This window comes from Nothobranchius furzeri, chromosome 6 (assembly GCF_043380555.1).
Source record: "Nothobranchius furzeri strain GRZ-AD chromosome 6, NfurGRZ-RIMD1, whole genome shotgun sequence".
NCBI lineage: Eukaryota > Metazoa > Chordata > Actinopteri > Cyprinodontiformes > Nothobranchiidae > Nothobranchius > Nothobranchius furzeri.
In genome coordinates, this window is record NC_091746.1 from 29,451,761 (window position 1) to 29,479,458 (window position 27,698).

Consider the following 27,698-nt stretch of genomic DNA (forward strand, 5'->3'; position numbering starts at 1 on the left):
CGTGGAATTGTCTGGGCTTGACGGAAACTGTGACAGGGCCAAAATGGCGGTGGTGGCCACCTCCCATTTTTCTTCAAAAACGTGACATTGGAGGCTATGGGAACCCATTGTCCAATATTTATATGTCGATGTTCACCACTTTACGGCGTCCCAGCTCAGTCAGGTCCAACCACTCTGTCTTCCTGAGTGGGTTTAGCTGACTTAAGAAACTAGCAGCATCAGTTTATGAATGTTTTCCTTCCAAAACAAGAGCGTGCACGTGCACGAGCCTGTGTGAGAGTCCAAACAGGAAGTAGCTCGGTTCATTGATAAGAACCCGTTAATGGACATGAGCGCACACACGCGCGTGTAGAGTTCCCATCAGCGTTTCTAACGGACAGAACTCCGGTTCGGTCCATTAGGACCGAGACGAAGCTTTTAGAAGGATGAGACGAAACACTAAAGCGTCTGCAAGGTGGGGCTGTTCCCCTCCCCCGTGATGCGACGAAGCCCCGCCCCTCCCCCTAGGAGGAGCCCTGTGCTGCAGTGAAGCATCCTCAGCATCAGAACCAGAACCAGAGAACACTTCGGAACCGAGCCGCGGAGCAGCAGAACATCAGGTGAGTGTCAGACGAAACCGTGACCCTGGTCCGACTAACTGTCCGTTAGCATAGCACGTGCCCTGCTGTCTCCTGATTAGTGTCAGCATTACATCATCGGAACCAATTAGAGCTGCGCTCTTGCGGCTTCGACTGGGACAGGTGTTCGGATGAAACAGAAACGGGAAGTGACGTCACTAGGTCGTTTAGTTTCACTGGTTCTGAGCTGATCCGGTCTCAGTGCTGATCAGTAGGTTCCTAAAGGAAAGTTAAGTTCTGGTCCAGATAACTTTCTCTGACCAAATAGAAATGTGGTCCATCTTCAAAGGTCCAAAAGTGTCTGGACAGAACCTCAAACTGGCTCAAACAGAACCAGGTGGACCAGTGGTCCAATCAGGTTCATGCTGCTTCTTGCTTTGGACTTTAGATCCAGCTGATGTCTGATCCAGAGGAACTTCTCTGGTGGTTCTGATCGCCAGCAGAACCCAGGAGTTCCACACCAGAGGCAGCTTCTCCTGTTGGTGTAAAGAGATAGCTACTAATTATCATCTACTGATTCCGCCATGTTGGGTTCTAGGAACCGATCTGCTCACCGGATTCAGTCAGGTGTTCTAAAGCATTTCCCAGAACCAGAACGTGGACAGCGTGTGGTTTTGTTTGTGTCGCAAAAGCCGAACGTTATTTAGAACAAATGCAGTAAAAGGATGTTCCACACACACGAGTCAGAATTTAGCAGCACTTATTTAGCCTTTAATGGAACTAATGAGTTAAAATTTCAAAGTCATATTTCCTTTCATACAAAGTTTAAAGTTCCCAACTAAATATTTCATTTGGAGCTATATATTTGGTTTACTAACTAAATATTTAGCTTCAAATTAGATGTTTAATTAAATATTTAATATTTAGATCCCAGCTAAATATTTATTTCGGAGCTAAACCGAAATGTTGATTTTGAAGACTAAATGTTTTGCTCCAAAATAAATATTTAATTAGTAAATTCATTAATTCTTTACTTTTTCTTTAAATATTTAACTAAAATTTAAATATTTAGCTTGCTAACTATTTATTCGGAACTTTAACATTTATAAATGTATGAATAACATGTGAAAATGTGACTTTGAAAAATGAACTCTTAACTTTTTTCTGTAAATAACCCAAAGACATGAGTGTTTGACTAAATGGCACCCCGTATCTGGACAGGTTCCACTGTTTGGATCCATCTAGGTCTTACAAGTCTGTTCATCTGATGATCTCTGCAGGTTTTGAGTCAGAATGGTTGTTGGTGTGTCAGAACGGATCCAGAGGGACCGGGATCGGGATGAAGGCCTAGGCTCGGTCCAGCAGGCAGTACAGTACCTGAATCAGGACTTCCAGTCTCTGAGGGAGGAGTGTCTGCAGAACAGAACCCTGTTCCAAGACCCCATGTTCCCAGCAGAACCTGCTTCACTGGGCTTCAAGGAACTTGGACCAGGCAGCGCCAAGATCAGGGGGGTGGAGTGGAAAAGACCAAAGGTCAGAACCAAAACCAGAGAAACACCCCATCAGACAAACACACACATACACACACACACTGCGCTGAGTGTGAACCAAGGGTCTGTGATTGGCTCATGCTGGTTTGTAAATAGTCTACCTGATGTTTAGAAACACTTGTCTCTGATTGGCTGTTCCAGGATCTGACAGCAACACCTGAGTTTATTGTGGGTGGGGCCACCAGGACGGACATCTGTCAGGGAGCTCTAGGTGAGTCGCAGGTCATGTGATCTGTTTCAAAGGTCATTATTGGTTCTTCCGTAAATGTTGACTATTATGTCAGGACACATATACTGTTTCCATGGCAACACCTGAGAAACCCAAAGCTGTTTGGCTGCACACAAGCTGTTTCAGAACCGATCACTGATGTTTGGACTGGTCACTGTTTACATGATAGACTCAGAAGTTCTCAGCTGCACCAGAACGGTCCGGTAGCCACAGAGGTTCGCTGCTAGGCAGCTGTCACACAACATGTTGAAGTGCCCCTGAGCAAGTCACTAGAGCACATGTATTGTGTGTTCCCAACATGCAGCGGGAGGCTCGACCTGTCTTACCTGCAGGGCGAGTTTGCTGCTACATATTACCAGGAAGGGCGTGCGCAGAAAAACCACCCACAGCTTCCAGGAATCCCTACTGCAGCGCTGACATGACTCAGCGTTTGTTTGAGACCAACAGGTGTGTGACAGCAGGTGTGTTTGTAACGCTGCAGTCTGGCTGGTCAACCACAAATATTTTTGCCTGAGATTTTAAAATTTATCTCATGAGCCGAACGTTACATCCATGACAGATGGAATCCCTTCAGGGGGCGGAGCCGCAGTTATAAATGTTCAGCCTTTCATTCGACTCCTTTTTTGTCCAAACGCTAAGAGCCAATGAACGGTTCACTCGCAGTAGTGATTCCTTGTAAACTTCGTTATCTCTGATCTTCTTTATTGATTTTATTTTATTAAACCTTTATTTATCCAGATGAGTCGATTGAGAACTCGTTTTCATTTACAGCGACGATCTAGCCAAGAGGCAGCAGCAACAGACACGTAGTTAGCTTTACATCAAAGAAAATCAGGTAAGATAAAAACATACAAGACAAAATAAGACAAAACAGACATGAAGACAACAGACTCTTCTCATATATAATATGTACAAGCAGTCAAAACAGACTTAAAACAGTCTTTAAAGAGCAAGTCACCCCCTACCAGTCTTATTCAACTCCCACTTCCTGTTTGAAAAATGCAACAAATGCTGTTGCCTGTGTGGCAGTGTGAGCGTCCTGTCACAGCGTCCCGACTGATCGTGCGCGCTTGCTACTTGGCCAAGGGGATGTCCCTTTGGCTGACTGGTTAGCGCGCGTGACTCTCACCCGGGAGTCTGAGGATCGAATCCCGCCCGGGCCCTCGTCTCTGGCAGACCGAGAGGGCGGAGCTGCTAACAAATACACACAAACAGGCTCACAACAGCATTGTGACATCATATGGTACCAGCTAACGTCATAGTGTACCTCTTAGCCAATAGCGGTGGCAGATTTAAATTCAGATGTAGTGCTGAGTTTTTACATGAAGACGGCACAACAATTGACAGTTTTAGGCAGAATATTAAAATTTTAACTAAGATGCACTAAAGTGCCAAAATATTGACTACATGTGTCTGCAGCACGATTAGACACTCATTTATGTAGTTTATCAGTAAAAAGTTGATTTGGGGTTGACTTACTCTTTTAGTACTCAGAAGCACGTTGCTCAGAAACTATTGATCGCAATGAATTATTGAAGGTAGATAATGGATGGAGTGTAGGTAGTGATTTCAGTGAAGCTCATTCCAGTCGTTGGAAGCAGCAAACTGGAATGAGGTGCGAGCTTTGGGAATAACCATAGAGATAAAGTTACTGGAACGTAAATTGCGCTGGTTGTTGGAAGTGATGAGTAATGAGCGAAGATATGACGGGGTTCTACCGATGACTGTTTTGTATGTGGACTGATACCGATGTAACGACCTGCAGGAATGGAGAGATGGCCAGTTAATGAGTGCGTACAGATCACAATGATGAGTAGTGAAAGGGGCACCAGTGACCAAACGGATCGCTGAGTGATAAATTACATCGAGTTTACGAAGAAGTTTTTTGGAAGCAGTCCAATAAATGATGTCACTAAGATGGGAAGGATTGTCATTTTGCCCAAGGTTTGCTTTGCAGAATGAGTAAAGGATGACCTGTTGCAGTATAGAAACCCAATTCTTGACGTGACTTTAGAAGGTAATGAATTAATGCGAATGTCAAAATGAAAGTGTGCTGTCAAGCCAGATACCCAGATACTTATAGGAACTGACAAGTAGTAGTTCTGTACCATCCAGGGAAACAAAACTGGCAAGTTGATTGCGGTATGTACGGTTGAAAATCATGAACTTTGTTTTACTTGTGGTTAAATGAAGATGAAGGTTGGAGAAGGCATGTTGAAGACAATTAAAGTTGTGCCGGAAGGAGGACAAAGCTGTGTTCAAGGAAGAACTGCATGTATATAAAATGGTGTCATCTGCATATAAATGTATATGCATATGCAGATGTATATGATAACTATCAACAGCATGAATTATGTTATCAATATAGATTTTAAATAAGGTTGGGCCCAGCATCGACCCTTGAGGAACGCCCATAGATAGAGGTAGAGGAGCAGACTGGTAACCCTCTGTTCTCACTGTCTGCGTACGGCCTAAGGTATAACTTCTGGAACATACCAAAGATGCCTGAGAAAGTCCTACATGTTTGAGCCTGCTGAGTAAGATGTTATGGTCTACCGAGTCAAAGGCTTTTCCAAGTCAACAAACACAGCTACACAATATTCCCTAAATTCTTTATATATTCCAATATTTCTTGTACAATAATTGATATTTATATAATTGATTTGACAAATTCATCTATCCATCCATCCTGTCTCCTAATAATGGGAGGAGCAGCGGTAGACTTTATGAATTGTGAGGAGGCGTGCATGAACAATAATTCCTTCTTGGTGCAGATGGTGTTTCTCGGGACCGCTGACTGGTTTCTACCTCTAAAGTCTACTTCCTGTATTCCCACATGCATTATCTGTTTGTTTTCTATGATACTGAAACATGAATAAATGATTGTCTCCATCTGGGGAACATCAGACAGATCTCAGAAAGCACCTGAAGGCAGCACTTGCAGCTGTAATGACCTATTGATCTGTCCTCTTGTTGATAGAGGCTCCATCTGCTGATCTTGTTGTTGATGTCTTAGCTGTTAGCATTAACGTGTCCCTACAGACCATCGGGCTAATGGAGTCAGCTGATTCCTGTAACTTCGACGTTTCTTCCTCCACATCCATCATCATCTTCTGATTCATGGCGGGAGCTCCAGACTCTGGTCCAATTTGGATTGTAGAGATATCCTGGATCAGACATTTGCAGGGGCATATCCAGGGAGTGGCTTGGGGTAGCACATACCCCCCTTGGAATCTGACTGGCCGCCCCAGGTGTCACCACACTGAATTCCCTTTAAATAGGCTTTTCATTGTCCACAAAAGGCTTGAGGTAAAACAGAAAAAACATAACCACTGGTGCCACATATGCACAAAGTAGTGCCTCACCTGGGCCACCCCATTTTAAAAGATCTGGACACGCCACTGGACGTTTGGAACCAAAAAGCACAAAGACCCTGAGATGGTCGAGAACAAACCCTGACTCCAACCCCGACCCTCCGGTAAAAGTGTGAGATGTTGTCTTCTAGGGGACTGCTGGCTGCTGGCTGCGATTGGCTCTCTGACCCTGAACCAAACGCTGCTCCACCGGGTGGTTCCTCATGGCCAGAACTTTCGGAACCAGTACGCCGGCATCTTCCACTTCCAGGTTAGATTGCACCTGGCAACAGGCCACACCCACATTCTGTATGATGGAAATGGTTTCAGGCAGAGATTCTGGTTCTGATGTCCACCTGTCTTTATGTCCCTCTCTCTATGTCCATCTGTCTCTCAGTCCTTCTGTCATTCTATGTTGGTGGCAGACGGGTTAAGTGCCTGCAGACAGGTTGCAGGTTTGCGCCCCTGATGCCACTGATGGTGGCCGGAGAGGCTGCTGTCTTGCTTCTGTCCCCCGGGGTCCATTATAGCTCATCATCACTATCAGTGTGTGAATGACTGTTGTGTTATGAAGCACCTTGGGGGGTTCTAGGATTCTAAGAGGCCCTTTATAAATACCGGACTTTAACCATTCCGTCCGTCTGTCCTTTTGTCCGACTGCCTTTCTGTCTATCCGTATGTCCTTCTGTCCGTTTGTCAATTCATCTGACTGTCTTTATGTTCGTCCTTCTGTCTCTCTGCCCTTTTCTCCATCCTTTTGTCCATTCATCTGCAGTTCTGGCAGTTTGGGGAATGGGTGGATGTGGTGATCGACGACCGTCTTCCGGTCAAAGACGGAAAGCTAATGTTTGTCCACTCAGCAGAGGGGACGGAGTTCTGGAGCGCCCTGCTGGAGAAAGCCTACGCCAAGTAAGAACTATCTCATCATCTATCTGTCCATGTCTACAAGTGGATGGACACGCTGTGTCTCTGTCTTCAGGCTGAATGGGTCTTATGAGGCCCTGTCTGGGGGCAGCACCACGGAAGGCTTTGAGGACTTCACGGGGGGTGTGGCTGAGTCGTACGAACTGAAGAAAGCTCCCAGTGATCTTTATCGGATCATCGGAAAAGCTCTGGAGAGAGGATCCCTGCTTGGTTGCTCTATAGACGTCAGTCCCTGCTCAGTCTCCTGTCCTCACATCTCTCTGACTGCAGACATTTCTGGCATTGGAAGACTACTTGAATCCGTTCTGTTCTCAGATCACCAGTGCTTTCGACATGGAGGCGGTCACCTTCAAGAAACTGGTAAAAGGCCACGCCTATTCTGTGACAGGCCTGAGACAGGTGAGACATGTCTCCCGCCTAACACAACAGGTGTTCCTGAAACTTCTGACCTTACACCAGACCTGGTTGGACTTAGCCTGGCCAACCAAACTCGTCCTTTGTTTCTGCACAGAGAACTAGTCTGGTTACTCACAGGTTGAGGCACATGAGGGGCGGGACTAGCCATCTCAAAAATAACCAATCAGAAAAAAGGCATAAAATGCCGACTGCACCGCGTGACACTGTCGTTTTTTAGCTGTAGTCAAAAATGGCGTCTGGCGACGGCACAAACATCTTTTTTTTTAGAAGAGAGGCTTTTTGAGCTTCTTGTTGGGGTTTTAAAGACATGTTCAAGTCATTTAGAACAGAGGAAAGAGGTGCTGCAAACTCGACTTCATACAACCCGTTTGTGAGAAACTCAGCGTTGCGCTGATTGGCTCGGTTAGAATTCTAAGGGGTCGGGCTACTGGAATAGAAGAGTTTCCAGTTGGCTGGTCAGGCTAGGTTGGACTTTTATAAGACATACTGTGCTGACAAATCAGCGTAATACTGCCGCTTTGGTGTGTCTTATGAAAGCGGCATGGCGATGTGGGAATTTTTCAGCATTTGTGCTGCCACACTTGGTAATAATCTTGCTGCAACGCCAGACTTGTGACTGAAGATTCCGCCTTCGCGCAACAGAGGGTGTTGTTGTGATCAAGTGTGGAATTACTGCCAATTCCTGGCTGGCAATTATATTAAAAACAAAAGTAAACACGGACATAAGTTTTGCTTTTTCAAACAGAATCAACTGAGATGGCAACCCTGACCCTCCTTTCAAAACCAGAATAGGTGGTTACCAGCATATGTTGTATTCTGGTGTTGGTCTAGGAGCATATGACGCTGGTCCAGGATAGTATGCCGGTCTGGCATGCTGGACTAGCATACCAGCAACACAACATATGCTGGTAACCACCTATGCTGTTTTTTTCTGCGGGGAAACTGGAGAGATGAAGAGCTCCGGGGGAAATTACATCTCCATACCATACCATCCATACCATACCATACCATAGCATACCATACCATACCATACCATACCGTACTATAGCATACCATAGCATACCACACCATAGCATACCATACCATACCATACCGTACCATACCATACCATAGCATACCATAGCATACCATACCATACCATTCCACACCATACCATACCATACCATACCATACCATACCGTACCATACAATACCGTACCATACCGTACCGTACCATAGCACACCATAGCATACCACACCATAGCATACCGTACCATACCATACCATACCGTACCATACCATAGCATACCATACCATAGCATACCGTACCATACCATACCATACCGTACCATACCTTGGCATACCATCCATACCATACCTTACCATAGCGTACCGTACCATACCATACCATACCGTACCGTACCATACCGTACCATGGCATACCATACCATAGCATACCGTACCATTCCATACCATACCGTACCGTACCATACCGTACCATGGCATACCATACCATAGCATACCATACCATACCATACCGTACCATACCATAGCATACCATACCATAGCATACCGTACCATTCCATACCATACCGTACCATACCATACCATACCGTACCATACCATAGCATACCATACCATAGCATACCATACCATACCGTACCATACCATAGCATACCATACCATAGCATACCATACCATACCATACCATAGCATACCATACCATACCATACCATACCATACCGTACCATACCTTGGCATACCATCCATACCATACCATACCATAGCGTACCGTACCGTACCATACCATATCATACCATAGTTTATTTATATAGCAGTTTAAAACGCAGCATGGGAGCTGCCCAAAGTGCTGCACAGGCTAAAACAAAACGCAACCATTCTAAGCAACTAAAACAGAAGATAAAAATACCATTCAAAAGCAGATAAAACATGATGAATACTAAGAACACATTAAAACAATGACACAATAAAACACTAAAATGAGTCACTGTCTAAAAACCACATCGTAGAAGTGGGTCTTTAAACAACATTTTAAAAACCGCCAGTGATGGAGCCTGCCAAATTCCAATGGGCAACGAGTTCCACAGCTTTGGGCAGCATGCGCAAATGCTCGTTCACCCCGCGATTTGTATCGCATCCGCGGTGTACACAGCAGCAAAAGGTCAGCCGACCTCAACATGCGCGTGGGTACATATGGAGTGAGCAGGTCAGAGAGATAGGGAGGTGCCAGGTCGTTGAGTGCTTTAAATGCAAAAGTCAACATCTTAAACTGTACTCTGAAAATGACAGGGAGCCAGTGAAGATGTTCCAGGACTGGTGTAATATAGCAATGTCGGCTTGTACTTGTTAAAAACCTAGCAGCTGCATTTTGGTCAACCTGCAGCCGGTTCCTTCACATCTCCACTTTTGACCGATCTTCGTGGGGAGCTGCAGCAGTGGCTGCGCTCGGGAACTATTTGATGGTTTAATCCCCCAATCCAACCCCTTAGTGCTGAGTGTCAAGCAGGGAGGCACTGGGTCCCATTTTTAAGCTCTTTGCTATGACCCGACCGGGATTTAAACCCCCAATCTCCCAGCTCCAGAGCAGACACAGAAGGTGGCAATTTATGTTCAGCTGACTGAAAATTCGTGACTGTCCAAGGACCACCCCATACCCCCTTTATACCACCATGGCACATTCTTTAATAAAAATGACAAGATCCGGACTGGCCTGTCCTAACCTGGACTAATCTGGTCTGGTGCGACAGCCTGAGGCATCAGTTACACACACAAAACGGGGTCTGAAACTTGCATAAGTCATTTTCTACAAAAACTTTATGATTCATTGAAAAAAATGGTGCTGAAAAATGTGCACAACTTAATGTAAACCCTGACCCTGGCATTAGCACATTTTGTAGAGGGGAAAGTGGTCGCAGTCCGTTCCCATCTTTTCTGTCCTGCTCTGGATTATGGGATTGACAAAATGTGATTTATCAAACTGTTAGTCCTTTATTTGGCTAAATATCCATAAAGTAGTATTCCCTGGTGACCCCTACTGTGGAAGTTAATGATACACATCAGAACTAGGTCCATGTTGTCCTTTCTGTGTCCAACAGGTGGAGTACCGCCGCCAGCAGGAGCGTCTGATCCGAATCAGGAACCCATGGGGTCAGGTGGAGTGGACTGGAGCATGGAGTGATGGGTGAGGAGATCACATCTAAAAATCTGAACCAGGAGCTGGGTAGACCACTGAGCTGAAGCTTCATGTTTCAGATCCTCAGAGTGGAACACCCTGGATTCCGCTGAGAAGGATGAGATGCTGTGCAAGATGGAGGATGGAGAGTTCTGGTATGTCGGTTCTGGGTGGATCACTTTGAGGACAGTCAAGTCCAAACTTCAGCAACCCCTATTTCTGTGTTAGGATGTCGTTTGGGGAGTTTCTGCGCCAGTTCTCACGCTTGGAGATATGCAATCTGACTCCAGACGCTCTCAGCCAGGACACCACCAGCTTCTGGACCACCGCCACGTTTAACGGCAGCTGGAGGAAGGGAAGCACCGCCGGGGGCTGCAGGAACCACCCGAGTAAGGCCGGAGAACTGAACAGAGACTCCTTTCCTCCAGAGCCGTCAGCAGCGCGAGTCGGCCGCGTCTCAGGAGCAGCATGTCGCGGCCCTTAAGCTTGGTTTATGCTTGACGCATTTACTTTCCGCTTGGTGATGCGGCTCGCGGATGGAACGCGCTTCACAACTCGCAGCGTTTATGGTTCATGCGGCTCGTCTCTGCGGTGAGCCAATATTCTCCCAAACTGTAGGGGGCAACATGGAGCTCTACGGCATGCATCCAACACTACACCATAGTAGAAGTAGAAATTCCTGTTTACAACATGGCATTCCAGCATTTTTAACAGCGTCCTCGTCTTTTCCGACAGTGCGAGCTATTTCTCTCCAAGAATTATTAACAACATGTTGATCACGGTGATCTCTGAGAGCTGAATCATACAAATGTCTGTATTTACCAACCTCTACCATACTAGTTCTTGCCAGTCCGCCATGTTTTTCCACGTCCGACCGTCCGCGTGGTTAGAAAATTTCCTAGGTGTGCGGTGTGGAAATTTTGGGCCATGCTGAGGCGCAGTGGAGGGGCGTGGTTGTTAAAATGATGCAATTTCGCCGCGCGAACCTCGCGGACGCGTCAAGCATAAACCAACGCCTCTGAAATGGGTCAAGTTCCACGTTTTTGGGGAAGGAAAGACAGGAAATCGGACGCGGAAACGGAGCAAAGCTTCCCGAGATTTTCAGAATAAAGAAACGTACTGCCTTCCGGTTGCTTTACTTTAAAAAAAGTTATCACCTAGCTAGCGGTCTCCTTTGTTTTTCCATAATGGCGATTATAAAACATAGAACATAAAACACAAACCTTTTGGAGCCATGTTGTAGTTTTCTCCTGCTTGTTGTTGTGTTTATTGATGAAGTCACGCGCGATTTTGCTAATGTCGCGTGACTTCGTGCTCGGTCGGTGACGGCTGCTCCCCTGCTACTTCGCGTCTCGTGGGAAGGGCCAAGCAGCAGCTTACGCGAGCAAGACGTGCTGCTGCATTCACGTGCTGCTGACGGCTCCTGTGGAAAGGAGGGGATAGCTACCCGCCACATTTTCATGACATGGTGATGGACAAAAATGAACCAAAAACATGAGAATCTGATATTTAAGTATTTTGTATTTAGGATTAAGGATAATTTAGTTGTCACATATCCAGAGTGTCACAACAAGAGGTGGGTAGGACGGGTGGGAATCAGGGAGACCAGCAGCTGCTCATCAGCGCAGCCTTCAACCTGCACTGCCCAGGGATTGGGAGTAGAGTTACAGGGATCAAGGGCGTCAGTTTGTTTTCAGAATTGCTGGGGACAATAACCATACACTTGAGTGGGGTTTAAAAATTGCTGGGGACAATAAAGTAGGCTAGCACAGGGGTCGGCACCATCTGATGCGGCTCTCTGTGTTTGTAAAATAATGAATGGATATTTAAATAAAAAGCTTTATATTTTACTGCATTAATTTTACATCTGTAAGCCAATTCTAAATGTAAAGATTGTCTGCATAAACCTGAACAGGTCCAACCCGGTCTTACTGTGAGACTGGGTTGACGCATCACGCTTGTGCTTAATCATATCGGCACTTTATGAGCTGAAGGATGTGAGATTCTGGGATTCTCCTCAGACGGCTCCTGGATGTGTCGCCACATTGGAGACAGGAACAAGCGCTATTCAGCCAAAGTTTCATAATCAGGGAACATTTTCTAAGTGACAAGTCTCTCTGAGAGACCGGGTTTGGAAAACACTCGCTTCAGTGGGAGGAACCTTCCCGCATGCGCTCTGGTTCTCTGGGTGGCTCTGGGGTTAATCAAGTTTAATTGTTTCTCTTTGCAACAATCTTCACAGGAAGGCAAAACAGTTAAACGGCAGGTTACAGATATTTCCATTTGACTGTTTATTTTGACAGATGAACTCAAGGATGTTGCTTGGTTTGAAAGAATTACCCCGACGCACACTGATGCGCATGGATGAGCTGACATTTTAATCGTTAACGCACATCGCAGAGGTAAAATATTCCCATCAGAACATCAGAGCTTTATACTGGACACTGTGTTCAGCGCGGCTCGGAGCGCCCACGGTGGACAGTGAGCCGAAGATCTGGGGTTCCAGCGCAGAACCACGCCGCATGCGATAAGATTTCCTCCCACTGAAACAGTCTGGAAACCCGGTCTCTCTGAGGGATGTGTCACTTGGAAAAATGTTCTTTTTATGAAATTATGAAACTTTGGCTGAACAGCGCTTGTTCCCGTCTCTAATATGGAGACGCATGACGCGTAGAGACATTTGATCACGCACAAAGTTCATGTGGAGCGCACGGCGCGCCTAACTAGCGGCTGATGCACATTTTACGCATTTGGAGAGGTGGGCTGATACTTTGCGTTTACTGGAAGATGGTCCACTTAACGCACGGGTGTAGACTACATATTAATGACAAATGAATGAAAATTAAATTGTGAGTTTTTACTTCATATTTTATAAATAAAAAGGATGGGGGAACACATTTATGACGTCTTTTTAAACTAAATTTTCTAGCGCGACCTGCCTGCTTCACTTAAGTCACTGCTTATTAAGGTCCGTCCAGAATTACCGTGGGAAACAGGTAATAATGGCTCTTTGATGGGAACAGGTTGCCGACCCCTGGTATAAGATCTGAGCTGGTAAAACAAAAATCCTCATCAGCAGGCGTTTTTGAAAGTGGGGGGGACACAGCTGCCAATCACAAATTTTGCCGGGGACATGTCCCCGGCGTCCCCGGTTAAAATGACGCCTATGACAGGGATGCACAAGCACATTAAAAATAAAACTGGGAGTGCGTGCGTGCATGTGTGCATCAGTGTAAGTGACTCCATGAACTTTCAGTTCAGTTGCAATGTCCGTCGTCTTAGATGTAACAACACGACCTTCCACAAGCTGGCCAAGGAGCCCGAGGGAGGGGGTAGAGCATCTGTCTACAGGAGGTTTTGGACGAATGGCCCTCCAAGTCTGACATGTGAAGGTCGAATTCAGATAACAGTATGTTTTGGTTCGGCTAGAGTGAGTTGTGTCTGCCTCGGTCTCCCAGCGATCTCTGGTCATTTCCAAACAGCCGAATAGGGTCAGTTTCTATCAAGCCGAGCTGTAAGCTTCTCCAAGTTCAGATCCATTCGCGGACGAGTTCTGAAAACCGAAGCTAGTTTAGAGCATCCAGCTTCTGGTTATGCTCGTTCGATGCGAGAGTCTGAGTGCTCAAAGCCCGACACGGCCTTTATAGAAGCTGGGTGGCCCGCCAGTTTCTCCCCCGACAGCTTCTGAGTCAGGAACCTGCCCACTCCACACAGCAGAATCCCCGTGATCATGACTTCTACATCATCAAAGGAACAGCCGCTTCAGACGCATCCCAGGAATTCATCACATATCCTACTGGGTGTGTTTGTGAAAGCAGGAGGAGCCCCCTTCTTCATTCTTAAATGTTTTTTATCAGTGGCATTCAGAGACCAGCTGACCAGATCCATCATTAGAGAGGTTCAGAGAGGCGTTCCAGCACAGAGCAGACAGGGTAGGGAGGGTAGAAGCAAGGCGACCGTCCTCGACTGCCCTTAACTGTAACTGAAACAACAGGCTGAACTAATGACAACAGATATTTTCTACCTTCGGGACATTAACTTCCATAAATGCAACGTCAAGAGTTCCAGCTTGTGTCGCTGTTCGGATGAATCCAACCTTTGTGTTTTTTCTTCTTTGCTAGAAAGATGAATTTGGTCTGCTGGAAGGACAGATCTGGAAGGTAGTTGTCTCTGTTCTCGTCAAAGACCGCAGCTCCTGAATTTGGACACCGCAACATGACTGAACTGACTGAGATGTGACAGGGGGCGGGGTTTAACAATAAATATGTGGGCATGACCAGAGAAAAATAACTGAGGTGAAGATAAAGCACGTGTTTACTGTTTACATCCACAAATCGGGGAGCTGAAGTCCGGTCCACGAATCCGGTTCTGTGGTCAGTTTCTCCTCAGGAGGTCCGGTGTTCTTGGGTTACAGTGATGAGGTGGGAGCAGGAGCTCAATGGGTCTTTTTCCTGAGCCCCAATTTGTCTTTAAAGTGACTACTTGTCCCATGATGCCTCTCTGCAGACACCTTCTGGATCAACCCTCAGTATAAGATCTCTCTGCTGGAGGAGGATGATGACCCCGATGATGACGAAGCTGCCTGCAGCTTCTTGGTGGCGCTGATGCAGAAGGACCGGCGCAGGTACCGCCGCCAGGGTCAGGACATGCACACCATCGGCTTCGCCGTCTATGAGGTCAGAGAGCAGAAATGATGTCACCGGTCTGCTGCCCTGAAAGTTCTCTAATGTCTTCATTATAAAACTTCTCCACTCCTGGAGAGAACGGGACTGGATCGCCGGTTCTAAAGTGAGACAATCAGAAACAGCTGTGGAACCGTCTCAGACTTGCTGTAACCATAGCAACACCATCAAACAAGTACTGGGCAAAAGCTTTAGGCAGGTGTGAAAAATGCTGTAAACACAGAATGCTTTCAGAGATGGACGCGTTAATCGTTTATTTTCATCAGTCAACAAAAACAGTGGATGAACAAAAGAGAATCCAGATCAGATCGATATTTGGTGTGACCACCTGTTGACTTCAGCATCAGATCTTCTCGCTTCAACTGCACACAGCTGTTGAAGGAACTGGGCATCTTCGAGGACTAACCACAAATCTTCTGTGGATGTGGGCGTCGTGTGATCCCAGACGCACTCCATGATGTTGAGATCGGGGTTCTGTAGGGGCCAGACCATCACTTCAGGACTTCTTGTTTATGCTGAAGATATTTCTTAAAGAGCAAGTCACCCCCAAATCAACTTTTTTTTACTGATAAACTATATTAATGAGTGTCTAATCATGCTGTAGACACGTGTAGTTAAAGAGCAAGTCACCCCCAAATCAACTTTTTTTTGCTGATAAACTACATAAATGCGTGTCTAATCGTGCTGCAGACACGCGTCGTCAATAATTCGGCACTTCAGTGCATCTTAGTTAAAATTTAAATATTCTGCCTAAAACTGGCAGTGTTGTGCTGTCGTCAGGTAAAAACTCTGCACTGTATTTTAATTTAAATCTGTCACCGCTATTGGCTAAGAAGTATGCTATGATGTAAACTGGTACATAATGATGTCACAATGCTGTCATGAGCCTGAGTGTGTGTGTGTATTTGTTAGCGGCTCCGCCCTCTCGGTCTGCCAGGCAACAGCATTTGTTGCATTTTTCAAACAGGAAGTGGGAGTGGAGTTAGACTCTGGTAGGGGGTGACTTGCTCTTTAATAATTTGACACTTTAAAGAGCAAGTCACCCCCTACCAGATTCTTACTCAACTCCCACTTCCTGTTTGAAAAATGCAACAAATGCTGTTGCCTAGCAGACCGAGAGGGCGGAGCCGCTAACAAATACACACACTCACGACGTTGTGACATCATAATGTACCATCTAACATCATAGTGTACTTCTTAGCCAATAGCGACGGCAGGTTTAAATTCAAATGCAGTGCTGAGTTTTTCCTGACGACGGTGCAACACTGACAGTTTTAGTTAGAAATTTTAAATTTTAACTAAGATGCACTAAAGTGACTAATTTTTGACTACACGTGTCTGCAGCACCATCAGACACTCATTTATATAGTTTATCAGCAAAAAAATGTTGATTTGGAGTGACTTGCTCTTTAACGCATCTTAGTTCAAATTTAAATTTTCTGCCTAAAACTGTCAGTGTTGCGCCGTTGTCAGGTAAAAACTCAGCATTACATTTGAATTGAAATCTGCCCCCGCTATTGGCTAAGAGGTACACAATGACGTCAGTTGGTACATTATGATGTCACAATGCTGTTTTGAGCCAATGTGTGTGTGTATTTGTTAGCGGCTCCGCCCTCTCGGTCTGCTAGGCAACAGCATTTGTTGCATTTTTCAAACAGGAAGTGGGAGTTGAGTAAGACTCTGGTAGGGGGTGACTTGCTCTTTAATGACTATGGCTGTAGGTTTGGGGTCACTCACTTTACATTTTGTAAATTGATCAAAAATAAACAATCATCATAATTATTTCTGAACGCATTCTTTGTTCACAGCATTTTTCACACCTGCCTAAAACTTTTGCACGGTACTGATGGAGTTCTGAAGGTCAGGATCGTTACGTTTGATTGGTCCATCGGTGGAACAATCAGCCATGAACAAACAAGACTGAACTGAACCTGAGATGGTTCTGGTGGTCTGGATGTACACATACCTGTAGAGACGATTCCATGTCTTCACTCAGAACTTTGACCTTTCTTCATGTTTTGTCTCCTTAACAGATTCCTCATGAGGTGAGTTCTTCTGCCGCTTTCGTTCTCCTCAGTTTTGGTTTTAAACTCGGCGTCCGTTCATCTGCTGACCCGGCAGTTCAAAGGATCTCAGAGTGTCCACCTGAAGAAAGACTTCTTCCTGCGCCATTCTTCCTGCGCACGGTCCGAGAACTTCATCAACCTGCGGGAGGTGAGCGCCAGGCTCCGCCTCCCACCTGGCGAGTACTTGATTGTCCCATCCACCTTTGAACCCTCAAAGGAAGCTGACTTTGTCCTGAGGGTGTTCACCGAGAAGCAATGTGAGACTAAGTGAGTTTGTGAGGCGAGGACCACCTTTGGTGTTGGTGTTCTTTGGCTTCTCCAGGTTAACGTGTAAATCTCTGCAGGGACATGGACGATGGCGTGGTGTTCAACTTGGAAGAGGAGGTGAAGAACAGAACTTAGTTCTCTAATAAGAGGTTTTTTGTTTATGTTGTGAAGCAACTCCCTTGTTGGTCTTCATCTCTGCAGCAGGAAATCACCGAGAGTGACATCGATGATTCCTTCAGGTCCATGTTCGCTCAGCTGTCTGGAGACGTGAGTCCGGTTCCAGGAACACTTTTATGGCTGCTCTAAACAGAACAATGGTTTAATCTCATCAAGGTTGTTTCCTTCTTCAGGACATGGAGATCTCAGTCCGAGAGCTCAGAACCATCCTCAACAGGGTTGTTTCCAAACGTGAGTTACACTGTGATGTGTTAGTCTAACAGAGCAGTCAGGTATCAGATCAGCTGATTCAACACGCCCAATCAGAACACGTGGTCACTGCACGCCACCTCCAGTCAGAAACAAGTTTACTCAGGACTTGAAGGGCACCTGATCTACCATCATCCATCCATCATTCAGTCATCTATCCATCATCCATCCATCACTCACCCATCCATCCATCCATTCATCCATCCATCCATTCATCTATCCATCCATCAACCATCCATCACTCATCCATCCATTCATCTATCCATCCATCAACCATCCATGCACCAATCATCAACCCATTCATCTCGATCCATCCATCCATCATTCAATCATCTATTCATCATCCATCCATCACTCACCCATCCATCCATTCATCTATCTATCCATCAACCATCCATCCACCAATCATCAATCCATCCATCACCCATCCGTACTACACTTTCATCCATCCATCATCCATTCATCTATCCATCCATCAACCATCCATCCACCAATCATCAATCCATCCAGCATCCATCCATACTACACTTTCTTCCATCCATCATCCATTCATCTATCCATCCATCAACCATCCATCCACTAATCATCAATCCATTCATCACCCATCCGTACTACACTTTCATCCATCCATCATCCATTCATCTATCCATCCATCAACCATCCATTCACCAATCATCAATCCATCCATACTACACTTTCATCCATCCATCCATCATCCATCCATACTACACTTTCATCCATCCATCATCCATCCATACTACACTTTCATCCATCCATCATCCATTCATCTATCCATCCATCAACCATCCATCCACTAATCATCTATCCATCCATCAACCATCCATCCACTAATCATCAATCCATTCATCACCCATCCATACTACACTTTCATCCATCTATCATCCATTCATCTATCCATCCATCAACCATCCATCCACCAATCATCAATCCATTCATCACCCATCCGTACTACACTTTCATCCATCCATCCATCATCCATTCATCCATCCATACTACACTTTCATCCATCCATCATCCATTCATCTATCCATCCATCAACCATCCATCCACTAATCATCAATCCATTCATCACCCATCCATACTACACTTTCATCCATCCATCATCCATTCATCTATCCATCCATCAACCATCCATCCACCAATCATCAATCCATCCAGCATCCATCCATACTACACTTTCATCCATCCATCCATCATCCATCCATACTACACTTTCATCCATCCATCCATCATCCATCCATACTACACTTTCATCCATCCATCCATCATCCATCCATACTACACTTTCATCCATCCATCCATCATCCATCCATACTACACTTTCATCCATCCATCCATCATCCATCCATACTACACTTTCATCCATCCATCCATCATCCATCCATACTACACTTTCATCCATCCATCCATCATCCATCCATACTACACTTTCATCCATCCATCCATCATCCATCCATACTACACTTTCATCCATCCATCCATCATCCATCCATACTACACTTTCATCCATCCATCCATCATCCATCCATACTACACTTTCATCCATCCATCCATCATCCATCCATACTACACTTTCATCCATCCATCCATCATCCATCCATACTACACTTTCATCCATCCATCCATCATCCATCCATACTACACTTTCATCCATCCATCCATCATCCATCCATACTACACTTTCATCCATCCATCCATCATCCATCCATACTACACTTTCACCCATCCATCATCCATCCATACTACACTTTCATCCATCCATCCATAATCCATCCATACTACACTTTCATTCATCCATCATCCATCCATACTACACTTTCATCCATCCATCATCCATTCATCTATCCATCCATCAACCATCCATCCACTAATCATCAATCCATCCATCATCCATCCATCCACTAATCATCAATCCATCCATCATCCATCCATACTACACTTTCATCCATCCATCATCCATTCATCTATCCATCCATCAACCATCCATCCACTAATCATCAATCCATTCATCACCCATCCATACTACACTTTCATCCATCTATCATCCATTCATCTATCCATCCATCAACCATCCATCCACCAATCATCAATCCATTCATCACCCATCCGTACTACACTTTCATCCATCCATCCATCATCCATTCATCCATCCATACTACACTTTCATCCATCCATCATCCATTCATCTATCCATCCATCAACCATCCATCCACTAATCATCAATCCATTCATCACCCATCCATACTACACTTTCATCCATCCATCATCCATTCATCTATCCATCCATCAACCATCCATCCACCAATCATCAATCCATCCAGCATCCATCCATACTACACTTTCATCCATCCATCCATCATCCATCCATACTACACTTTCATCCATCCATCCATCATCCATCCATACTACACTTTCATCCATCCATCCATCATCCATCCATACTACACTTTCATCCATCCATCCATCATCCATCCATACTACACTTTCATCCATCCATCCATCATCCATCCATACTACACTTTCATCCATCCATCCATCATCCATCCATACTACACTTTCATCCATCCATCCATCATCCATCCATACTACACTTTCATCCATCCATCCATCATCCATCCATACTACACTTTCATCCATCCATCCATCATCCATCCATACTACACTTTCATCCATCCATCCATCATCCATCCATACTACACTTTCATCCATCCATCCATCATCCATCCATACTACACTTTCATCCATCCATCCATCATCCATCCATACTACACTTTCATCCATCCATCCATCATCCATCCATACTACACTTTCATCCATCCATCCATCATCCATCCATACTACACTTTCATCCATCCATCCATCATCCATCCATACTACACTTTCATCCATCCATCCATCATCCATCCATACTACACTTTCATCCATCCATCCATCATCCATCCATACTACACTTTCATCCATCCATCATCCATCCATACTACACTTTCATCCATCCATCCATCATCCATCCATACTACACTTTCATTCATCCATCATCCATCCATACTACACTTTCATCCATCCATCATCCATTCATCTATCCATCCATCAACCATCCATCCACTAATCATCAATCCATCCATCATCCATCCATCCACTAATCATCAATCCATCCATCATCCATCCATACTACACTTTCATCCATCCATCATCCATTCATCTATCCATCCATCAACCATCCATCCACTAATCATCAATCCATTCATCACCCATCCATACTACACTTTCATCCATCCATCATCCATTCATCTATCCATCCATCAACCATCCATCCACTAATCATCAATCCATTCATCACCCATCCGTACTACACTTTCATCCAGCCATCCATCATCCATCCATACTACACTTTCATCCATCCATCATCCATCCATACTACACTTTCATCCATCCATCCATCATCCATCCATACTACACTTTCATCCATCCATCCATCATCCATCCATACTACACTTTCATCCATCCATCATCCATCCATACTACACTTTCATCCATCAATCATCCATTCATCTATCCATCCATCAACCATCCATCCACTAATCATCAATCCATCCATCATCCATCCATACTACACTTTCATCCATCCATTCATCTCCATCCATCCATCCATTCATCCATCCATCATTCATCCATCCATCCATCATTCATCCATCCATCCATCCATCCATCCATCATCCATCCATCTGTCTTCTGTAGATGTTCTGGTGGTGCTACCATCTGAGGACCAGGTTGGTTCTGCTCTTGTGTTTGCAGACCGAGACCTTCAGACTGATGGGTTCAGCATGGAGTCCTGCAGGTCCATGGTCAGCCTCATGGACGTATCCTTTCAGCCCGAGGCAACCTGAAGCAGGTCTGCGTTAGTCAGGGTCAGAACACATGAACAGAACTGGGTTCAGGTTTTATTTCAGTCATGACTAGACGGGTTCTGGTGGTCCTGTTTGGTACAGACCTTGACTGGACCACAGAAAGATGGCAGCGCTCGGCTCGGTCTGCTGGAATTCCAGATTATTTGGAACAAGATCCGGAAGTGGTTGGTGAGCTGATCACAAAACCAGCCTGGTTCTGATTTAAAAGAACATCCCATCTGAGTCAGAGCCAGTTCTGGGTTCTATGGGTCTGGCAGCTTGAGACCTGGTGGTTCCAGTTCCAATGGCTTTGTTCGGTTGTGTTCCAGGCGATCTTCAGAGAGTTTGATCTTGATAGGTCGGGTTGCATGAACTCCTATGAGATGCGTCTGGCCCTGGAAAATGGAGGTAAGTTCTGTTGTTTGGTGCTTGTTCTGTTTCAGCGGGCGGGTCCGACAGGTTCTGCTTTCTGCAGGATTCAAACTGAACAACAAGTTGTACCAGATGCTGATCGCTCGTTACGCCGACAACGAGATCATCGACTTTGACAACTTCACCTGCTGCTTGATCCGACTGGAGGCCATGTTCAGTACGTACAGAACTGTGGTTCTGATGGGCCCAGAACTAAGCCAGCATGATCTCATCTGGTTTCTGTTCTGTAGGGATCTTCCAGGGTCTGGACCGAGACTGTACTGGAACTGTGGAGATAAACACTGTTGAGGTACCACAAGTTTACTGGGTCTCCAGAGTTTTAGTCTTTAAGTAGATTTAACATCACGACCTTCGAAGGTTAAAGAAAGTGTGTGTGTGTGTGTGTGTGTGTGTGTGTGTGTGTGTGTGTGTGTCTGTGTGTGTGTATTCCTGCTTCAGGCTTGAAGAGTGAGTTAACCAGCTAACTAGCGATGTGAGAAAATGTTGGGATAGTTTGTCTTATGATGCTGAATCTGTTTTCAAAAGCAGTAAATTGATTTTTATTTAGAATGTGCGTGTAAACATTTACTGTAAATATTCAGTAAAGTGCAATTCAAACTCCGACCGCTAGGTGGCAGCATTTTACACCATCTTCATTCTGGATGTGCCTTGGAAGCCTCTGGCCTGAGTTTTCCAATTAAACTCAGTCTTTAAACTTGCAGTTATCATCTAGATTTTAGTATTACAATATATCGTATTGTCAAATAACTAACTAACTAACTAACTAACTAACTAACTGAGGTACCCAGACCAGATGACCCATCAGCTGAGTGTTTCCTGTTTTCTGTGTCCTCAGTGGCTCTTTGTGACCATGTGTGGTTGAAACTCAGAGCGCCTCCTTCAGGATGGATTGGGAAACGTCCACAAGCCTCAGAACCAGACTGACGGGTCCACACCTCAGTAAGACCTCTGCTGCTGCAGCACCCCGCAGAACCTCCCCAGCATCAGCGGGTGGAGGCTCGCTCAGTCTGAACAACATAAACAACCATATTTATCTTAAACTTTATTAACCTGCATGAATCTGAACAACCAGCTCAGTTAGTCCTCTTGGACTCTTTCGGTCCACTCGAGACCAGAACCTTCTCCGTTAACAATGACAATCTGGGTCCATGTCACAGTGCTCTCGTTCCAGAAATCCAGCCTGGATCTGGTCAACTGCTTTCTTGTTAATAAACAAACAATTTGGTAAATAAACTAGGTGTGGTGAAGAGGTGCAGCGTGGTTCTGGAAGGAACTTGGTCCATTTTAGACTAGTAGGCTCCAGTCCTGGTCTTGATAGGCTGGACCTTGATAGTTTGAAGTTGGTTTTGATGTGAGCAGAAGCAGGAAGTGAATCTGTGTCCTCATCATCAGCAGACGTATTCATCTGATGTCAGAAACAGACTCAGAACTTTACCAGAACCTGGGCCGACCTGAGCCTGAAATCTGTCCTCATATTTGGGTCTGTTCAGGTTGAGTCCATTAAGGGATTTGACCCATTTAATGCCGGAACCAAACGGTTCTGGATGCAACAGAACATGATGTTCAGAGAGACGGGTGATACTGAATATAATGGCTGGTTCTTATTGGGTTTCATAGAACGGAACCATTCAAGACATCTACAAAAAAAAAATCGGATCCAATTAAGTAAGACATTTAAAAACATCCGAGTTCGTTCCTGAAGCACCCTCTTCATCTCACTGGTACCGGTTCTGATCACACACACGAGGACCCAGAGGACTAACAGAACCGTTCTGCCGTGGTTCTAGATCAACCACACACACAGTACTGCTGACTGTCGTGCAGACAGAACCCTGTCTCTGAGCTACATCTATTATTGCTGTGTGTCTCAGCCTGTCAGTCACCGCTGAGGGTTTATTTGACCTGAATAAAGTGCTGCTGAAATCAATCGGTGGTTGTTTTTGTCACGAGACCAACGGCCAGGTGAGCTGAATCAACACCTGTGGTGGGTTGCAGACTGTTAGATGTGAGAAGAATTCTGTTAGAGTTGTTGGACAAGTACAATAGCACTGTCCTCCCAGTTCTAACGGTAAAGAGTCATCTTCTCATAGAGAATATTCCCGCCGTTCCACATTCAGGCAGAAACAAGAGGAGCCAGATAATTTCTTAGGTAAATTTGAAAAACCAGATAAACTGTATTTACCCTAAATAACCTCAGAGGCGCCCTAAAAGCGCCTTCAAAAGTCGGCCATTTTATTAAATATAATAGTTTTTTGTGTCTGACAGCAAATACCACCTCCTCCAGGTCGGATCATCCAATTAAAATGTTGGAAAAGCTCACGTGATGTTACATCTTCTTTCTGTGAGAGCAGTGTGCCGCCATCTAGCGGTGTATTCTGGAATTACATCCATATAAAACTTCCTACCGGAGACGTAAAAGATCTTCAGCGTCAATTGATGGCGTTGTTCTCTTTATACTAGAAATTAAGTATAAAACAGCAGAGAGACATGTCAATAAAAGCTAAAGGAAACATGAAATACATAAAATTTATAATAAATAATTAAGTTTGGGCTGCATGGTGGCGCAGTGGTTAGCACTGTTGCCTCGCAGCACGAAGGTTGCAGGTTCGAAACTCGGCTGCAGCCTTTCTGCGTGGAGTTGTGTGTTCTCCCCATGCATGCGTGGGTTTCCTCCGGGTACTCCGGTTTCCCCCACAGATCACAACATGCCCTATAAGTTATAAATAGTAAGTCGCTTTGGATTAAAAGCGTCTGCTAAATAAATAAACATAAACAAATTAAAAGCAGATTATAAATAAAACTAAAAACACAGCATTCTGTCGTCTCTGTGACGTTCCCAGGGGTGACATTTTTCATAGGGGGTCAGAAAAATTTTAGGGTGGCATTAGACTGTGGTGTTGGTGTCAGGTTTCCTGCTCATTGGCCTTGGAGGCTTCCTGGCTTACCGGAAAATTAACGAGCTGTCGAGGAATACTGGCCTGATCCCGGAGCTCAGAGATGGTTTGCACCACGCTGTGAATTCACAGACTCACATAATTGTCGAGATGAATCGTAAGCTTGGGACTTTGGCCGAGATTCATTCATTGGCACAGAAGATGGATGCCATCAAGGAGAGAGTGGAAGAATCAGCACGGATTAGGATAGATTACTGTCCATTATTGGGATTTTGAGAGGTTGAGGACCAAGAAACTGTAAGACAGAGAGGAAATTATCTCTGTCTGGCCCCAAAACAATTTCTAATCAGAACCTGGCGCCCTTGAGCCTGCAAGGCTCCAACGAAAACTCCCCCCTCAGAAGATATGTGGAATGTGCCGTCGCTATGGCAACTCAACTCTGTCTCCTTTCCCAGCCTGGGCGGGACTGCGGGAAGGCCGCTGAAACGTTCCAGGGTCACTGCAACCCTCCAACCCTCAATGCTCCTCCCCCTATCCACACTGAGGTGACATGCGCTGCTTATCGTGGCTGCAGGAACTGAAGTGTGGATAGTCCCAACCCACCACCCCACCTAGTGGACATTTATGTTGTGTTGTCTGAAGTCTGTTGCATTTCTCTCTGAGGTGTTTTTTTGCAGAGCAAAGCTGCCCTCCCTGTGGAGGATAACTCTGAAGTGCCTTTTTTCCTCCACCTGAACCAATCCTCATGTAACCCTCTTATCTCTATTAAGGTAGCACAAGTCATGGTTGCAAAGGACCACAGTCACCAACTCTTGTCATGTGTCTTGCCCATGTATGTCTGATCTCTGAATTGTGCGTACCGAAACTAATTTCCCTCTGGGATTAATAAAGTATCTTTGAATTGAATTTGAATTCAAATGAATCCAACTTTGCCGCTTCCCTCATTTATGACTGGTTTTACATTTATGTCTTGAAGAAGTTTAAATTTGTGGGGTTTTGTGAATATAAATATAAAGTTTTTAAGTGTGTCCCGGAGGTGTTACCGGGCCCCTTAAGTGATACCGGTTCGGTTGTTTTAAGAACTACAACAGTTCTAAGCAGATTCCAGAGACTAACGACAGAAACTGTTAAAATCAGATGAATGTTTGTTTTTATTTGTAATCTGATGTTTAACAGACAAAAACGTGCATCACCTAAACGGTGTTTGAGAGTCCAGAACCGTTCTGGTTCCATGCTGCCTCGGTGTTCTACCAGCCTCTGTTGCAATTTAAAAAGTGTCTCATTTTAGTCTTAGTCCTTAGTTCTGGTGGTCCCGTCCGTCCCGGGTCTCCAGCGGGCCAAGCAGCACAGCCTGGGCCTCCAGCAGCGTCGTATCGGTCTGCCCCCCCAGGAACCGGGAGCTGAGCTCCAGGTCCTGGACCCGCAGCCGGACTCTGGATCCACGTTGCAGCTTCTCTCCTCCGACCGCGGGCCGCCGACAGACGCAGTGGAACTTCCCCCCGAAGTCGATGTACAGGTCGTCCTTAACCACGTGGATGATCCTCCCGACCACCACCTTGTCTCGGGCTGGTCCCATCTGAATTAGCGGGGACCGGCGGAGCAGCGCGGCAAAGCTCTCTTTCTGTCCGAAGGAGGCGCCTCTCAGCCCGTCGGCGGAGCTCTCGGCTTCCCGCCGAAGCTCCGTCTGCTGCTCAAAGGCGGCGGCGAACCCGGACCTCGGTCTGTCTGTGGCGTCCGAGCTGAACGAAGTCCGGACAGAACCGCGGGAGGAGAACCGGACCGCAGACCCCAAACCGAACCGAAGCCTACATAGAGCCGCCATGATGTCCTACACCACCGGAAGAAGACAAGAGCATCTGGCTGCAGACATCAGCTGGCGTCTTTGCCGTGACAGGAAATGACGTATCCAGAAAAACAAGTGTCATTACCTTCGCCGGAACTCATTGCCTTTGCCGGAAGTAGTTTTTTTTTCGGGTCATTACCTTTGCCGGAAGTAGTTTTTTTTCTTGAATACGCTTTATTGACAAAGCACAAAAGTAGTTTGGATTTGTCAAAACCATACCGTGTCGCTTTTCTCTTCGATTTGTACACATTTAAGAGAAAAATTACACGGTGGGTCATTACCTTAACCAGAAGTCATTACTTTCACTGGAAGTAGTTTTTAAAAAAACAAAACTTACCGAAAAAAGCTTTTTATTTCGGATTTTTTTTTTCTCTTCAGATCTGGACTGGCAAACTTAAGTAACGTTGTTACCTGCGTTGCATGAAAATTGATTAAATCCCTTTGTTCTTCAGACAGGGAATTTTTATGACAGTAGCACATACGTACATACATATACATATATACACACACACACACACATATATATGTATATATACACACACACAATAAAAGGCTGTAAAGTGAATTAAAAAAACATAAGGATAAAATGAGAACACGTTAAACTAAGACTTTTCAAAATGTGCAAACAAAATACTACTTGCTAAATATTCAGTTTTGTTAAGCCCAAGATGAACTTTTGACCTACACCAATTGCTAAAGTACAGGACTCCCAGAAGCAGTGAAAAACATTTCAGCAACACTCTTCTCTCACCAGCAACAAAAATTAGTTATTAAATATCCATAACACTGTCCTATTGTGTATCACAGCAGCTCATTGCAACAGAATTTAACTACTACAGCTGATAACTATTTAGCTAGTTGGTATTTATTTTGAGTGAAAGACAATAAAACCAAAGAAACACTTAATTTCACAACCATTTTATTTTGGGTACAAATGAATTTGCTGAAGCATGGCTTTCTCAGCTGCATATCGATTCATCC

General features: G+C 45.2%; 2 protein-coding genes across 4 annotated transcripts; one reads left to right on the top strand and one right to left on the bottom strand.

Moving 5' to 3' along the window:
* The first annotated feature begins 482 nt into the window (after positions 1-482).
* Positions 483-23,488, top strand: LOC107393886 (calpain-1 catalytic subunit). 3 transcript variants are annotated; one of them, XM_015972498.3, is made up of 22 exons: positions 483-599; positions 1,838-2,090; positions 2,249-2,318; positions 5,842-5,960; positions 6,465-6,598; positions 6,669-6,837; positions 6,929-7,012; positions 10,126-10,211; positions 10,283-10,357; positions 10,431-10,591; positions 14,709-14,878; positions 16,918-16,929; positions 17,006-17,217; positions 17,295-17,334; positions 17,419-17,484; positions 17,568-17,625; positions 21,457-21,521; positions 21,669-21,737; positions 21,878-21,956; positions 22,024-22,137; positions 22,211-22,269; positions 22,816-23,488. In XM_015972498.3, the coding sequence occupies exons 2-22, from the start codon at positions 1,851-1,853 to the stop codon at positions 22,840-22,842; spliced, it is 2,109 nt and encodes a 702-aa protein (XP_015827984.1). In that variant the 5' UTR covers positions 483-599; positions 1,838-1,850; the 3' UTR covers positions 22,843-23,488. The 3 variants fall into 3 exon arrangements, with proteins under 3 accessions (XP_015827984.1, XP_015827993.1, XP_054599843.2); XM_015972507.3 differs by having other exon boundaries at positions 17,422-17,484; XM_054743868.2 differs by lacking the exons at positions 483-599; positions 1,838-2,090; positions 2,249-2,318 and adding an exon at positions 6,087-6,235 and having other exon boundaries at positions 5,848-5,960.
* Positions 23,489-26,007: 2,519 nt separating this feature from the next.
* On the bottom strand, positions 26,008-26,771 carry mrps28 (mitochondrial ribosomal protein S28). The gene has a single exon (XM_015972520.3). It carries the CDS (start codon positions 26,694-26,696, stop codon positions 26,172-26,174), a length of 525 nt encoding a protein of 174 aa, XP_015828006.1. The 5' UTR covers positions 26,697-26,771; the 3' UTR covers positions 26,008-26,171.
* Positions 26,772-27,698: the final 927 nt, after the last annotated feature.

Bases quoted from the DNA above. Each gene is read 5' to 3' on its own strand.
- LOC107393886 (XM_015972498.3), top strand. From the start codon at position 1,851: ATGGTTGTTGGTGTGTCAGAACGGATCCAGAGGGACCGGGATCGGGAT. The intron at 17,335-17,418 runs GTGAAGAACAGA...TCATCTCTGCAG, and splicing joins TGTTCAACTTGGAAGAGGAG to CAGGAAATCACCGAGAGTGA. The intron at 21,957-22,023 runs GTAAGTTCTGTT...TGCTTTCTGCAG, and splicing joins TCTGGCCCTGGAAAATGGAG to GATTCAAACTGAACAACAAG.
- mrps28 (XM_015972520.3), bottom strand. From the start codon at position 26,696: ATGGCGGCTCTATGTAGGCTTCGGTTCGGTTTGGGGTCTGCGGTCCGG.